The sequence below is a fragment of the Argentina anserina genome, chromosome 2, assembly GCF_933775445.1.
Source record: "Argentina anserina chromosome 2, drPotAnse1.1, whole genome shotgun sequence".
In the NCBI taxonomy this organism is placed as follows: Eukaryota; Viridiplantae; Streptophyta; class Magnoliopsida; order Rosales; family Rosaceae; genus Argentina; species Argentina anserina.
Genome location: NC_065873.1, coordinates 3,586,461 through 3,602,543, shown reverse-complemented (window position 1 = coordinate 3,602,543; position 16,083 = coordinate 3,586,461). Strand labels below are relative to the sequence as shown.

Genomic DNA, 16,083 nt, shown 5'->3' with positions numbered 1-16,083 from the left:
CTCCTCCATATCTATAAACCTCGGCCATTTGAATATTTGGTTCATGTTTTTTTGGGGCTGCTATGCACCTCTGTTTAAAGTTTTTTTTTTTCTTGTGTTTTTTCTAAAGAACAAGTGCTTTAGTTACATTGAGTTTGGTACGTGGAAATGAAAGTGGTTTATTTGTCTTTTTTATGTGAAGGGAAAAGTTTAGGGAACTAAGACATTTCCAAAGCTTTTCGTTTTTCATGTTTGGTAATGTAAGGAAAATCATTGAGAAAGTTAGTTATTGATATTACGAGATATTATATTGTGAGTAACAAATGCAAATAAAGAAGTAGGGGAAAAATGTTTTCTTTGGATTTTGGAAGAAAACAGTTTCCCATTTTATTTTTCTTAAGTCTCTAGTGTTTATTTTCCAATGCCCATAATTGTTGCCAAAACCAATGTTTATTGAGATGGATCAAATTTTGTTGGTTGTGTAGGACTATACAATTTATGTTTGTGTTCTAAAAGCAGCGGGTGTCATAGTCGATACTCGAATACCTGATTCGTTAACTTGAAGTCAATAACTAACCCATCTGTTCCATAATTCCATTAGCGCTGAGGATAACAGCTCTAACTCGCTAATGAAATACGCAACATTAACAAATTATTATAGACCGAGTAAAGGAACTCTTGTGTCGAGAAAATTGTGTTTATACTTTTACATTTATAATTCCATAACTTTTTTACTCATCTGAGGTTGGTTAAGAGTGGTGGAAAATTACATCATGAAAGGAATGGTGGAAATGGTGGAAGATTGCATCATGAAAAGTGGTAGTGTTTAACAACAAGAGCATATGGAAGCACTTGATTTCTTATCATTGCATAGTCATACTGCATTCTTCAAAATTTTAACAATTCATATTTGCCAAAGCAAATTGATTAATTTCAATTTAACAATTCTGCTGGAGACAATACAGTTGTCTTAAAATACAGTGATAACAATCAGTTCTCCAAGTATATATAATAAGAAACCAAATTCTCACTATTAATTAAATAATAATATATTTTTACGCCTCCAGATCTCTCACTCACTACTTAATGCAAGCATTTGAGGATGGAGAGAACATAATTGGCATCCCATGACAACCACAAAATTCAAAACCGCCAAAGAAAACATTTGCATTCCAAGTCTTTTCTTCTATTTTAACAGCACTTCTACTTGAAATGCATAAACTACAACAAAACTGGCAAAGGTGATGGCAAATGACAGAGAAAGCCATCTCAAAAGCTGCTACTATTTATCTACTATATGTACTCCCTATATCTAACATACCATCATACTCTGGATCATTTGCACGACTGATACATCATTTCTTTCCTAGTCTTTTGAGTTTGGATAGCATTATGTCAAATAGCAGAGAATGGAAAGAATAACTGAATAAGACTATCTCCAATTTGTTCCGTTCTATCAGTATCTACCTGTTAGACTCCAGTACTGAGTTGCAACCCAGCTATTAGGGTGCTCCAGTAGCAATTGATGCTGCCCTTGTTCTTCTCTTCCAGAAGGAGCATGACAGGCCACTGAAACTACTTCTGTATCAAGATTTCCCAAAGGTACAAGCTGGAAAACAAATTAAAAAAAATAAAAACTAATAAATACCAATTAAAGAATTAACAAATACCCCCGACAACCAAAACAAAATATAATCACGTTAGCTAAGTTATGATAAGTGCAGCAGTAAAAAATACTATTCTTTTGGTGGTAATTATGGACATTACTTGATCATTGCTGGAAGCATCGGTTGAAGCCCTTTTAAGCCTCTTTGGCATAAATTCACAACTTGGCTTCCTTATATGGTCCTCATCCACAAAATTCTGACCCGAAACTTCTGTGATATATTAAAAATAAAAGAAACTTAATAAAGCCTTTGTTCTTTTTCTTTTTGGTTAGAAGAAACTTAATAAAGCTCACAACAGTGCAATTGTAAATATGCTGTGCACTGAACTATATAAACTGACACCAGAGGCACCTAGGCTAAAGTGAAAAAAGAAGAGAAAGCAAAAAACAAAGATAGATAATATAATCATATTTGATTAGAAGAAATATTACACGGAACTGGATATGAAATCTACTTAGATGAACTCCTATGCGACCACCAACAAAAAAGAACCCATCGTGAAAAAAAAAACTCAAAAGCAACAATAAAAACCAACAGAAAAGTAATCTTTCACATGTTAACTTTGAAAAAATTAAAATCAGTTTTAAATTTACTAAATGTTACCATTTTGAGAGAGAGACATGGCATACAGAGAAACTAATGTAAAATAATTATACAATTACATAATTATGAACTAAAGTCTGCCTTAAGGCATTTAGCAATTACCAAACGCTTAATAATTCTAGTAAGATTGGAAAGATCGATTATTATGCTAAGTTCCCCGATAGGTACAGTAGCTGGGTTTAAAAAGAAATGGAGCAAGTTCAGATGAACATCTTTCTATCAGCTATACTCTATCCAAATAAAACCTCCTACTTTTGTGTATGTACGTGGACAGGAGAGGTTTGCATGTTGCGTAAGCAACTTACAAAGCATGGAAGAGAAGGCATTAATCCTTAAAACATTAACAGATAAATTTGCACAGACAAGGAAAGTCAGAGACTCAAGAGTTACCTTCAGTACTGTCAACTGAATCCTGATGACATGCAGGGTTCTGCTCTGAAGTTTTTGCGATTACACCCAAATGTTCTGAGGTTGCATTCCTTCTTAACTGGGTGTCCTTATGACGAGACAGAATATGCTCCATTCGCAGCCTTACCAGAGTACTATTAGAATCAGCAGTGCTTTCTATCAGAGTTCCATTATTCGGAGAGATCAACTTCTGAGAATGGCTATCCTGAACAACATTGAACTGAAAACAATCCAAAAGATAAGTATTACAGGAAGAAGCGAAAGGAATAAGATTACAATATAACATATGTCCTCACACAGACAATAATTAAATATACCAGATTTGACTCCCTCACCTGGTCAGAAGAGTTATATGTCTTGAAAGGAAACTCATGTGATGGATTTGTCCCCTTAACATATATTTGTGGATAGCTGTCCTGCAATCTCCTGGACTGGTACAATTTATTTACAAACGATGCTTCTAAGGAATTTATATACGATCTATGTTTCTCATTTGTCCAGTCTATGGATGTGTCCTGAAATATAAAATCACTATCAAGTGAACAAAAGGAATAATGGAGCTTCATTTAGATCCTGAGGAAAATTTCAAATTGTAAAGTAAAAGAAAGCATAAAATAAAAATTTCCTAGATTTCTTTTTGAATTTAACATTCCAAGTTGAAAATCGTCCATTGTAGTGGGTAACGATGATACGTTTTGTTTTTTCATATCATTCAAAGGCAAGCAGATGGAAGAGGTGTTTGGCTCAAACAAATAGCAAAAAGAAAAATGCTAGGCTTCTGGATTAGAAGGTATAGACTAGAAACTGCAGGAATTGTATAACATAAAATACTGTGAGAAAACAATTAACAGAGAGCGAGGAGATACTTGGACGTCTATATGAAGCCTAAATCCTAAATTACAGTGCGTGCATTAATCAGAAACCAAGATGCAAGTCATGAAAACCTCAGATAATAGCCTTCCCGTAAGTAACAATTTCTATCAAACAATTAACTCAATCAGGCACTGTACGTCATAGTATCATGATCATTGTCATTCTCTGACACTGGAAACGAGCAAGTCATCTCCAACACCAGAAACAAATTAATTTGATCATCATATTCTGAAATACCGGTAAAACATGATCTTCTGTAACACTTACTATAGAACTTTATATTGATCCTAGATCATTCATTTTAGCTGCCACATTGTTACCAATATATCCATTTTCCAGCAACCGCAGAGCAAATTCATTTTGAACTCTGAACTCTAGAAGTCACTGATTGGAACAACACCAACATAGAAGTGCACTGAACAGAAGCCAAAACAGCGAAAACAGACAAATGGTACCATCATGATTGATTGATAGGTTAGCTAGCTAGCTATCGTGCCGATAAGGAAGCCAAAAAGATTTTTTATTTTATTTTATATAATTTGATACCATCATGGTTCTGGGACACGTACTACACAAAATTCAATTCTTGAACTCAAATTCCCTTGCATAAAATCTGAAACTCAACAAAAGAGTCAACAGAAAACCATATACACCACTACGAGTCTCTGAATCCATTCCAAAAGTATCTTCATGACTATTCGATCCACATAAATCAAAACAGAAATCATTTCTATCTCATCCAAAATTACATAGAGAAATTACAATCCTCTATCAAATTACACCACCAGAGAAATGAGATCTCCTTCACTAAATCCAGCATCTTTTTCTATAAAAAAACATAAAAATAATCAAAGCTGAACAGAAAATAAATTTTGATTTAAAAAAAAATACATGCAAAGAACAAAAGCGCCATCAGAGCATTCAAATCACAATGTATTCAAATTAATAATAGTTTTGATAATTACTTGACGGAAAACTCAAAATCAAAGATTTACCGGCGTTGCATGCGCGCGATTCTCTAGAGCAACAGACGGCGCCGAGTTGGAGATGACGGTGCGAGCCAACTCGCTTCTGTACTCGGATCCCGGATTCGGCGCCGGGTTTGGAGGAACATCCATTGCAGCTTCTCTCTCGGTGTGTTTTAACACAATAATGCAACACGGTGCGTTTTGAGATATTTTCTCTGGAGATTTTGGCTGGGTTTCGGTTGGAAGAATAATATGCGAGAAGAAAAGAAAGAAGCTCCCGCTTTTGTTTTTGTTGTTGAAATAAAAAGGTGCCACATGGCGTGCCTTTTCCACGTGTCTACATTTGCCACGTCGGCTATGCAAAATATCAGGTCCGATCGAGGTCATCCAGATATTTTCTATTTTGAAAAGGAAAGGGAATATCCGGCGGGGAGAGAGTGTGTTTGAAACGGAGCTTGAAAAGGAAAAATATCTGTGAAATTACGACGAGCGACGGACGCGTGGTTCCCCCCGTTATCGTGTCGTCCAGTTATCGGATGATAGCTGAAGAAGGTTATAGAAAGCTCTCATTGAGCCACCTGATATTTTTGATGAAAAAGATCCATGATATTTTCAGGAAACAAAACTAGAAATTTCTTGTAACGACCCTAAAATTTCGAGCCTAAAAACTCAAAATTTCAAAGTCGTTAAACACAAAATAATCTCAATAAATCGAAATCATTTAAGTGCACAGCGGATCATCACTGAGTTATCAATACAACTCAGAAAACCAATTATTACAACCCAAATTTATAATTTACATTACGTAAGTTGGAATGTAATAATTCTCAAAATCTCTCACAAAATAGTCACACAAAATCCTCACACAAGCTGGAGGTAAATCACTTCAAGTCCTCTGAGCGGTCCGTCAATTCCCGCAATCTACACCTGCGGAGTCATCCACTACACCATCGAATTGGTGCACCAGGATTGTAAACACAAACCCGGTAAGCTTATAGCTCGTATGAGTAAAATCACAATACAGTTCGCATATCAATATATACGAAAGATCACAAAACAACAAATATAAATGCCCTCATGAGTCAATAGTCAGCCCATCTGGTTGACCCAAGAAATATGAAATAAAACGCTCATGAGGAAATTAAGTAACCCTTCTGGTTACCCAATGCATTTATAATACGGGTACCAAGAACGCTGGTACACATCTGTTACCCCTCTCGTAATACACCGCTGATATTGGATAGCCACCTACTACCCAACATCCAAAACAATATGAGTACCCATGAGCAGATAACCACCCGTTACCTCACATGCAGTACTACTCTGATATTGGATAACCACCCGCTACCCAACATCCAAAACAATCTGAGTACTCATGAGTAGATAACCACCCGTTACCTCACATGAAGTACTATGGTGATATTGGGTAACCACCCGCTACCCAACATCCAAAATAATCTGAGTACTCATGAGTAGATAACCACCCGTTACCTCACATGAAGTACTATGGTGATATTGGGTAACCACCCGCTACCCAACATCCAAAACAATCTGAGTACTCATGAGTAGATAACCACCCGTTACCTCACATGAAGTACTATGGCTGACAGACTAGAGCTCTAACTGTATCGTAACTTTCGCCCGGCCAAAGGCTAGGTTCCGACTTGCCAAACACGTACAATAATCTCACATCATATTGTACCAATCACGTCCGAAGACAAATCAACATTTTAACAATCTCAATGTTAAAAATCACGTACAATAATCTCACATCACATTGTACGTTTTAAAACTTTCACGATATAACCATAATAAAATCATAACAGTATATTATATAGCAAACTATATATATTCGTATTTATTTACCATTTATACAATATATACATAGTCCACTATATCCTATACATGTCATATTTCATAAACACCTGAAAATTACGTACGATAATCTCACATCATATCGTACCATTTGAATCACATACACATGCCAAATTTTTCTGTCACTGAAATGACTATTTTTAATGAATTAATAACAGTACGTAATTTAATGAACTATATATATATATATGTACTTATTACCATTATACTGTATATATGTAGTCCACTAAATTATATACATGTTGTAATTCATTTAATAAACACACTTGCAAAATGTTGAATCACCACGAGCGTAGATTCGTAATTCAGTGAGATTTTACTCACCTTATCGCCTCGAGCGTAATTCCACAATTCCCGATGATAATTCCTTTCCTCGATTTAATGATCACCTTGAAATGATAAGACAAGAATTTAGAAACGTTTCGTAAACCTTTAAATGCCGACACAGTAATAATCGGTTACTGTTCAGCAATTTTCGGTTTTACGAAATTATTGTTCAGTGTTACTGTTCTCTGTTACTATTCACGGTTACTGTACAAATATACGATTTATACGTATTTCTGTATGTATAAATATTATATACGTATTTCTGTATGTATAAATACTATATACATATTTATGTACGTATAAATATTATATACGTATTTCTGTACGTATAAATATAAATACGTATTTCTGTACGTATAAATATTAATACGTATTTCTGTACGTATAAATATTATATACGTATTTCTGTACGTATAAATATTAATACATATTTCTGTACGTATAAATATTAATACGTATTTCTGTACGTATACGTACGATTTAAATGTAAATACAAATTCAGTAAATAAAATTTACTAAATTACCCTTTTACAAAATTACTTTTTACATTTACTGAAAGTAATTTATATTTACATTTACCGAAGGTAAAATTTAATTACATTTACTGTAGTAATTAAAAATTACATTTACATTTACCGTACACAGTAAATTACCAAAATACCCTTCTGTCAAAACTGTCCACACCGCCGCACGTGGCGGCGCGTGTGGCAAACGCGCCACCTCCGGCGGGCCGCGCGTGGGGCCCACGCGCCGAGGCTAACCACGGCGCGTATCACGCCACCGCCGCCTCCAAAACCACCCTCTTCCTTCCCTCTGCCTTCCCACGGCCTCACACCGTGCCTAGCCCCCTCTACTCGCCCACACGCGCCGCCTAAGGCGGCGGTGCTCACCAATTCCTCCCCTCCTCCGATCCTACTCCAAAATCATTCCAAAACATCCACAATTCATCAACAAACACACACAACCAGTAATCACATCCATCCATACCTTGATCGAAGCTAGAACCTCCGATTTGGCCTCGGAAAAGGCTTGGATCGCCGGTGAAATTCAAATCCTTGGAGAGAACTCGGATTCGATGAAGTTTGGCCTCCAAGTCGAAGGCAGAGATCACCATGGCTAGGATCGGCGTAGGGAGTCCTCCTCCGTGCTCGTGCGTCGCTGGAGGTGATGGCTCGATCGGACCGACTGCGTTCGGTCCCTGTGGATCGCGCCGAGCTTCACGGCGTTGCTGGAGACCGTGCCTTGCTCGGAGGATGTTTGTGTCGTGGTCGTGAGGCTGCTGAGGTCGGCGGTGAGGAGCACCTCCCTCGGAGGAGGAAGATCGGATGCAAGCCGAGAGGGAGGAGAAAGGGTCAGGAGAGAGAGAACCGAGAGAGAGAGAGAGAGAGAGAGAGAGAGAGAGAGAGAGAGAGAGAGAGAGAGAAAGAGGGAGGCGGAGAGGGTGAGGGTTTCCAAAAGTGGAAACCCTAATCACAAAACATTCTATTTATACTCGTTTCCAAATCGGAAACTAACTTCCGACGTTAATAACTTTTACGTCCGACGTCCGATTCGAACGTGTCACATGTCCACGCACTCGTATCGACGAGCTCTACAACTTTTGTGAAGGAAGTTTTCGCAACCGATCGACGGAATAAAAGTCGATATAAACGTTACGGAAATGTAACGTTTTTCAATTTAAACGTTCCGAGAACGTTTCCGTTTCTCGTTTACTAACGTCGCAACCAAATACGTTCATTCTAATAAAATTCAAAATTTTATAGAATTCCAAATCAAACTAACATTGTTTAAAATTTAGGGTTATTACATTTCTAAAATAAAATGGCAAGATATTCTTGGATGGAAGTTGTTAATTAAATGAGCGTCGAGAGTGTCATTTCATACGACCAAAAATCAAAATGGAGATAGTGACGTGAAATTAGACTATAAACGTTATAATGTTATTTCCTTAGTAATGTTAAAATTTCATAAAGATCGAATATTGACGTTATTTGTCTAGAAAGCAATGTTGGAGCTAGCATTATAATCCAGACATGGAATTTACTTTAAATCAACAATGAGAAAGAGAAAGCTTTACAAGTCAAAGGATTAATTCCTCCTATGATACCTGAAGTATGGTTACTTGGACAATTAAGTTCTCATTTGTAAGCCATTTTGGTACCTCTATCAATTTTGATCATATTTTTAGGGTTATTTTCGTCATTCTAGCCTTAAACTAATTAAATTCACATTTTTCTTCATTTCTTCCTATAATTGTGACATCTTTGGAGATAATTAAATTGATATATCTACTCCACTTAACATCTATTTCGCATATATCAAAAATAATTTTTTTTATATACTTATTGTATCCTAATTATTTTTTGCAACGGAAATAAATTGTCTTTATGCAATTGTAATTTTTTATTAAAATATATATTTTAAATTACTTATAATTAAAATTATTTTAGATTGATAGCTATATTATGAAAAATTATATACGTAAATCATCACAAATACTAAGTGAATGAGTTATCAAATTTTTAGTGATAATTTAAATACAATTTGAAGATATTATGAAAAAATGAAGTAAAGTAGAGATAAGATGACAGAAATACTCCTGAAAATATGGTCAAAATTGACATAAGTACCAAAATGGCCTAAATTTGAGAACTTTAAGTACCAAATTGTCACATCATGTACCAAATTGTCCAAGTAGCCAAACATCAGGTACCATAGGAGTAATTTACCCATTTGTCAAAATTAATTCGAAATTAGTAAACATAAGATCAAATACAGAATTGTATTATCTGCAGGAAGGAGATGATTCCCGAACCGCACAGGCAACCAATTGTGCCCACTGCTTTAATCTCATCTTCACCACCTCTGCATCATCCCTTTCTGCAAAAACAGACACATAAATCAAGTTTTTGATTTAGTTGCGAGTTCGGATCAAGGGGGGAAGAGTAAAAGTTTTTAATCTTGTTAGCCCACCTGTTAAGTTGTTACTGAATTGCTGCTTACGTAAAGTATGGTAAGACTCCAATGCAGGTAAGGCGCGGCGGAGTTTAGCGTCGATTTCCTGGGAATCAAATCCGAATCCCAGCTCAATGCAGGCTTTCAGTTCCTCCAAGTCATCATGCGAAAGGCTTCTGCTGCGGTTGACACTCCGCGTGCCCCAATTGCACTTCTGACGCTGCCATGCCTCCTCACGGAGTATGTCCGGCGACCATGAGTTCTGCTTACAGAGAGGTAGAGGCGGCGGTGCATGAGGATCTGTCATGAACTTTCCGTCAATATCAGTGCGTTGATTTTCCTAGTTATATCAGGGGAAGTTAACGTGGGGGCTTTGTTGTAGATACAAGGTTTGGTGGGATTGCCACCTCAGAGCAGGACTATTTTAAGCAAATAAACATCTGTAACACAAAAACTACTTGGATAATTGGTTATCTTTTCCTTTTCTCATGATCTCAAAGTGAAGCAAGGTGACTGGAAACTAGCTGGAAAATTCTGAATGAGTCACAATTGAAGTGGAAGCCAAATCATCAACAGCTAATATTGTTAGTCGCTGGCTTCCCTTCACATTCAAGCTATCAGTTGGTTGCAGTTGGAGCCTCTTGTATATTTTTTTTTCTTCTGATCTGCGCCTCTCACATTTGACAACACCACAACTGTTTCTACTGATTCCAATTTTTCACCAATAATCCCCACAAGAGCAAGTTCCATCTTTGAAATGGTGGAAGCGTTTTGAATCCCTCACAATGATCTCCCGCTCTGTAATTACTGATAAGAGTTTCGTCACATTGTGGCAATCACCGCAAACCCTCAGGTTTTTGAAGATTTGAATGGGGGTTTTAGGAGGAGTGCTAATGAGTCCAAAAGCAATTGCCAATCTCTCGCTATGACTTGTGAGGATATGCTCCTTCTCGTCATCCTCAACATCCTGCAACACAAAGCTGAAGTCAGGAACATAACCAAGGCTCTTCATTTTCTCAGTTAATTCCCTCAACTTTTGGTATATCTGTTCGCATAGTGGGTGCGTTTGGTTTCCAGTGTAAAAGACATCAACTTTATTGTTAACTTCTATTGAGCTCCACCCGGGAGTTTTCCTCAGTCCTCGGTCTCTAGCCATAGATCTCACTTTATCCACACCTTCCCATTTCCCGGATGTTGCGTATAAATTTGATAACAAAACATAGTAGCCCACATTCTCTGAATCAACTTCAAACAAACCTTCTGAAGCAATTTTCCCCAATTCAGCATTCCCATGAATTCTACAAGCACCAAGTAGTGCCCCCCAGACAGAAGCATCAGGCTGTACAGACATTGACTTAATAAAACTATATGCCTTGTCTAAATGCCCGGCTCTTCCAAGCAAATCTACCATGCAACCGTAGTGCTTCAAACCAGGTTTGATTCCATACTCTTTCTGCATCATATGGAAGTACAATTCACCCTCATTGACCAAACCTGAATGGCTACAAGCTGCCAGTAGAGATACAAATGTTACCTCATCTGGCCTAACCCCCTCATCTATCATATCTTTGAATAGCTTCACAGCTTTCCCACCATGCCCATGAACTCCAAGACAGGAAATCATGGCATTCCAAGCGACTGAACATCTGGGCGCTTGGTAGAATAACGACAATGCATCATCTAACCTCCCACATTTTCCATACATGTCAATCAGGCATGTACCCACAAATACATCTAGGTAATCACGATTCTTGATCACCCGCCCATGAATTGTCATCCCTTGTCGCAAGGCCCCTAAATGACTATATGCTGGTAGAATGCTAACCCAGGTTCCTTGGTTTGGAATTATTTCTGTGCACTCTTGCATCATAGTGTACACTTCATTTGCCTCACTTGCAAGGCCATTTTGAGTGTAACCTGTGATTAAAGCATTCCATGAAACCACATCCTTGACAGGAAGTCCTTCAAAAACTGTACGTGCAGAATCAATAGCACCCAACTTTGCATACATGTCCACAACTGCATTTCCAATAATAACATCTTTCTTGAACCCATCTCTCCTCAAAATGAATCCATGAATGGACCTACCCATTTCAGCATCACTTAATTGAGCTGTAATTGAAGCCAAACTCACTAGTGTTAACGAATCAGGCTTAACACCGGACAGTTGCATCCTGTTGAAGAATCCAAGCGCAGCCATTGGCTCGTCATTCTGCTCATGTGCAGCAATTATCGAGTTCCAGGACACCAAATCTCTTACCTGCATTTCAGAAAAAACCGTCTGTGCATGTCCCAATCGACCAAATTTAGCATACATGTTAATCAAGGCATTGCATACAAACAGGTCAACCTCTAGTCCATGCTTTATTACATACAAATGAATAAGAATCCCACTCAAGGAATCATCTGATTGTGCACAAGCAGTGAGTAGACTAGCAACAGTTATAGGATCCATCTTGACACCGTCCGATCTCATCTCAATCAGGACATCTAATGCATCTGCTGCATCCCCATTCTGAGACAATCCAGATATCATTGCATTCCAACAACCCATATCTCGAAATGGCATCTCACTAAACAATTTACGAGCAACTTTAATAAATCCAAACCGTGAATACATATGGATCAAGGAAGCAGCAACAAAGACATCCCATTCCAAACCCAGCTTTATAAGCCAACAGTGTATTTTCTTCCCAAGATTTAGATTTCCACATGCTTTCAAGACAGGAGGAAAAGTGTAGAAATCAGGTCGAAGACCAGAGGTCAACAAAAACTGAGAGAAACAATCTTCAGCTTCTCGGAAACGTCCATTGCGAACATATGCAGACACCATCGAATTCCAGGTGTAGACATCTTTTCTAAGCATCGAATCAAAAGTGCGGCGTGAGAATGAAACATCATTAAAGTAGGCATACTGATTGACAAGCTTGGCAGTAAAAAAGATATCTCGAGCTTTTCCAGACACCACAAGAAGAGCATGGAGACACTTCACATGGTGAAGTTTAGTGCAGGACTGAAATAGAAGACCAATATCAACTGTTCTGTTCTCATTTCTAACGCCATCTGATACAAAAGGCAAAGTATTTGTAGCTGTCGAGAAGAACTGGTAACAGATTCGAAGTGAGGGGAACCTTTTGCAAGCATGCCTACCTTTGTGTAGGTGGGCACCAAACTGGAAAGAAATATTACAAACCATCAGCAAGACAGTGAATAAGCAAAGAAAAAGAAACTATACCAACAAGGCAACAAAATATTCTTCATCTCAAAACACCTAACATGTAATTAGACACCAATCACGATATTCAATCAACTTCTCTTGAACTCAATAGTTAAGCATAAAATCCAGAACAAGCGATTCTCTATGGAAAATTTATGTTTCACGTAGAAAGATCAAGTATCCCAAAGTATCAATTGGAAATGCAACACTTGTTTTCGATACAAAAGCACATTTTGAGATGATTGGCATACCCTGATTGTGATTACTAAAGCTCAAAGACAATCATTACATAAATTTGAACCATATCGCAAACTGCATACAATACCTCCAATTAACAAAAGAAAAGGTCCCATTCTTTATCTGTTTTTCAGATTACGAAAATCTTACACCAAATATGAAATTTCTAGAACCCCAACATCAACGGCATCCATTTTAAGACTCATAATCTCAAGAACCAGACAGTGTAAGGCAAAGAGAGATGATAATGGAAACTTGTACCTGAACATACATGAAGGGTCTTAGAGAGATCTCAAAGGTAAAGACCAGTGGTAATCTGAGTTCTGGTACTGGAATTTATTTGGTGTAAGAAGAATCCCCAATTTTCATGAATGGAATTGACTAGGAATAACACCCCCAGCTGGCCGGGGGTGATTGAATTAGTGATGATGACGGACTGATGTTGTAAGTTACAAAAACAGCACAAAGATACCTGCTATATGGAAAATGATTAGTACCATACAATGATTAGTACCATACCAGAAGTCATGTGTGTATATTAAAAAAAAAAAAGAGAGTTGTAGTTACAAAAGATAGAGGTTGTAGGTTAACAGGCTGTCTATCCTTGGTGGGTTTGTTAGAAATAACCTCTGCTAACTTCCTTCAAAGAGAAAAAGTCTCCTTGATGTGATTGTAATATTTTTAAGCACTCTAAAAACTGCACATAGCAGACATAAAAATTAATTAGCAAAGCCTACTATCAGTGTGTAACTAACAATCCACTGGTCTTCAAACATGCCTACTTGGAAAGAGTGGGATATATATATATATATATATATACACATTTTCAGAGAAAAACAAAACCAGTAAGAACAAAACTGAGATTGCAAGACTTCTCAAATTCAATAACAAAGCTGCATAAAAGGATAAGTGTTTGATTCATTAGGAACTGATAGGTGGTAAATTCACACACCTGAGCCACACTAAGGAACCGAATGGTAGGCAGCAGGTAGGAAATCAGCACAGAACAGTACACAACAGTTAGTATAATTGCAAAAATAATAACAATAAAAAGAGTCAAAAAAGCTAATTTCAGGTTCGTTATTGGTAATAACCATCAAACAGCATACTTTTATTTTAATTGTATGCGAAATTGGAATTGCAGATTGCATACTCCTAGTTGACCAAACCAAGCTTTATGAAAATTGTATCACACAATAAGACCTAGTACATACAAAATGTACACTGGCTTATATAATCAAATAAACCTAATTCACGCTACCTTAGTTAATAACAATGAATTGCAGATCAGCATAACTACACTAACACTAAGACGCAACACAAACGTCATTGTGTACATCATAATCACTCACTGAAGTCAACGTGCAGCATAAAACTAAGAGAATGACAAAAGTTGTGATCACCTCAGTTGAAGATGGCTAACCAGAAACTAAAAAGGAAAACATATTGATAAATGGCATTGCGCGCAAAAGCAAGCAAAAACGTCTAGTAGACTGAGCAGAGTCGTGAAAGCTATTAGTTATACGAACTTAAACATTGTTCAGTTCATTTTAACATATCACTTGGTTTTTTACTAAATCCGAAACTATTAAGAAACGTCCAAGAACAAATCCTCTGCTATTGATATTCAGGTATACAACTATACATTATATTTTATTTGGTTTTACTGATGTCAGTTTTGGTTGAAGTGTTTCGTTCACTTTTCTGTGTAGATCTTCACAAATATTGAATTAATGACAACACAAATATCTTGATTCAAAGCTTTCAGTATATAGAGCCATAGAGAGAGAGGAACAAACTAAAATCGACGCAGTTAATTCCGAGTTAAAGATCCAACATTCTTAGTTGAATAAGAAGTTGCAAGACCAATAAGATAATCGCATTAGTTAAACAACAGAATTGTCATTTGATATTTTAAAAAGAAAATCAGAGATCAATATATATAACTCAGTACCTTCAAAGAGATGGAATGGCAGAGTGACTTTGAGGGTACAATATCAGAAAACTGCCCAAAAATTAATCGGAATGGCTATTTACCTAAAGAATGCAGAGGACGAATATAGGTTAATTTGATTGAAGTCAAAAGAGCAAGAGATGTTTAAATTAATCATAAAGGTAATTGAACTAATTTAGATACGTACACTCAAAATCAATAGTACAACGAATTTAGTTAGGACCAAAGAAGCAAGGGAGAACAACATATCCACCTTCTTATCAGCCTGCCGACTTGCTTCAGTGAATTACAAAATGGCCTTTAATTAGAACGAAAACAAACAAAAAGACAAATCGTACAAATCTTAAAATTCATGCAATTGGGTAACTTCAGGATTCAATTGTGAAAGCATAACCTACCCTGGACTTCTTCAAATGCGCGGTTTCTTGTTAATCGCAATGGAGGGAGAGGAAGGAAGAAGCCCAGCACGAAGCCAGCTAACATATGTGAGGATATATTCGGAATTCCATGAGCCGATGAACAGTGTATTGGGAAATAGTATATAGGAAATTTGGTGTAAGAAGCAGGGATGGAGAAATACCTGAGAGGTCTGTCGTAGATGTAGGGGGATTGAGGCCGGAAGGGAAGAGTGGAGGGCTCCAGTGCGGAGGTTTAGGGTTTAAGAATTTGGAACTCCAAACTTTATGTATGGACTGTAGGCCCATACCAGTTAAGTGACCAAGTTTGATAATTTGGCTTATAAAAACTAGAATGTGACTGAATGTCTAAAACATGGCAGACTCTCTATTATTATCATTTTTAAGTTATTTTATTTTATATAGCATGTTTAGTTTTTTACGAAAATGAGTGGCGGCACCAGATTCTCTATTATAATATTATATTAATTTTGAGTTATCTCACTCGATAATTTTATCTAATGAGATAGTTTAAAGTTAAAACTTTTGAATTTAAAATATTCCTTGTAAGAAATTATATATAATTTATAAATAAATTTAAAATATTTTTTAGGCATGTAATAAA

At 36.8% G+C, this 16,083-nt stretch overlaps 3 protein-coding genes across 3 annotated transcripts; all 3 read right to left on the bottom strand.

The window, feature by feature from the left end:
* Positions 1–984: 984 nt before the first annotated feature.
* LOC126783489 (cold-regulated protein 28) lies at positions 985–4,737 on the bottom strand. The gene is made up of 5 exons (XM_050508964.1): positions 4,526–4,737; positions 2,993–3,172; positions 2,640–2,877; positions 1,747–1,856; positions 985–1,588 (listed from the first exon to the last, which is right to left on the bottom strand). Exons 1-5 carry the CDS (start codon positions 4,646–4,648, stop codon positions 1,436–1,438), a joined length of 804 nt encoding a protein of 267 aa, XP_050364921.1. The 5' UTR covers positions 4,649–4,737; the 3' UTR covers positions 985–1,435.
* Positions 4,738–9,435: 4,698 nt separating this feature from the next.
* LOC126782893 (pentatricopeptide repeat-containing protein At4g33990) lies at positions 9,436–15,723 on the bottom strand. The gene is made up of 6 exons (XM_050508239.1): positions 15,644–15,723; positions 15,462–15,539; positions 13,677–13,806; positions 13,371–13,581; positions 9,674–12,827; positions 9,436–9,580 (listed from the first exon to the last, which is right to left on the bottom strand). Exons 4-5 carry the CDS (start codon positions 13,380–13,382, stop codon positions 10,374–10,376), a joined length of 2,466 nt encoding a protein of 821 aa, XP_050364196.1. The 5' UTR covers positions 13,383–13,581; positions 13,677–13,806; positions 15,462–15,539; positions 15,644–15,723; the 3' UTR covers positions 9,436–9,580; positions 9,674–10,373.
* LOC126782558 (uncharacterized) lies at positions 9,486–9,962 on the bottom strand. Its single transcript, XM_050507824.1, has 2 exons — positions 9,674–9,962; positions 9,486–9,580 (listed from the first exon to the last, which is right to left on the bottom strand). Exons 1-2 carry the CDS (start codon positions 9,960–9,962, stop codon positions 9,486–9,488), a joined length of 384 nt encoding a protein of 127 aa, XP_050363781.1.
* Positions 15,724–16,083: the final 360 nt, after the last annotated feature.

What these genes read in the sequence shown, in the direction of transcription:
- LOC126782558 (XM_050507824.1), bottom strand. Translation starts at nt 9,962, where the DNA reads ATGACAGATCCTCATGCACCGCCGCCTCTACCTCTCTGTAAGCAGAAC. An exon ending in ATTCAGTAACAACTTAACAG is followed by an intron (nt 9,581 to 9,673) that starts GTGGGCTAACAA and finishes CTGTTTTTGCAG; the next exon opens with AAAGGGATGATGCAGAGGTG.
- LOC126783489 (XM_050508964.1), bottom strand. Translation starts at nt 4,648, where the DNA reads ATGGATGTTCCTCCAAACCCGGCGCCGAATCCGGGATCCGAGTACAGA. An exon ending in ATCGCGCGCATGCAACGCCG is followed by an intron (nt 3,173 to 4,525) that starts GTAAATCTTTGA and finishes TTTATATTTCAG; the next exon opens with GACACATCCATAGACTGGAC. An exon ending in CATATAACTCTTCTGACCAG is followed by an intron (nt 2,878 to 2,992) that starts GTGAGGGAGTCA and finishes GATTGTTTTCAG; the next exon opens with TTCAATGTTGTTCAGGATAG.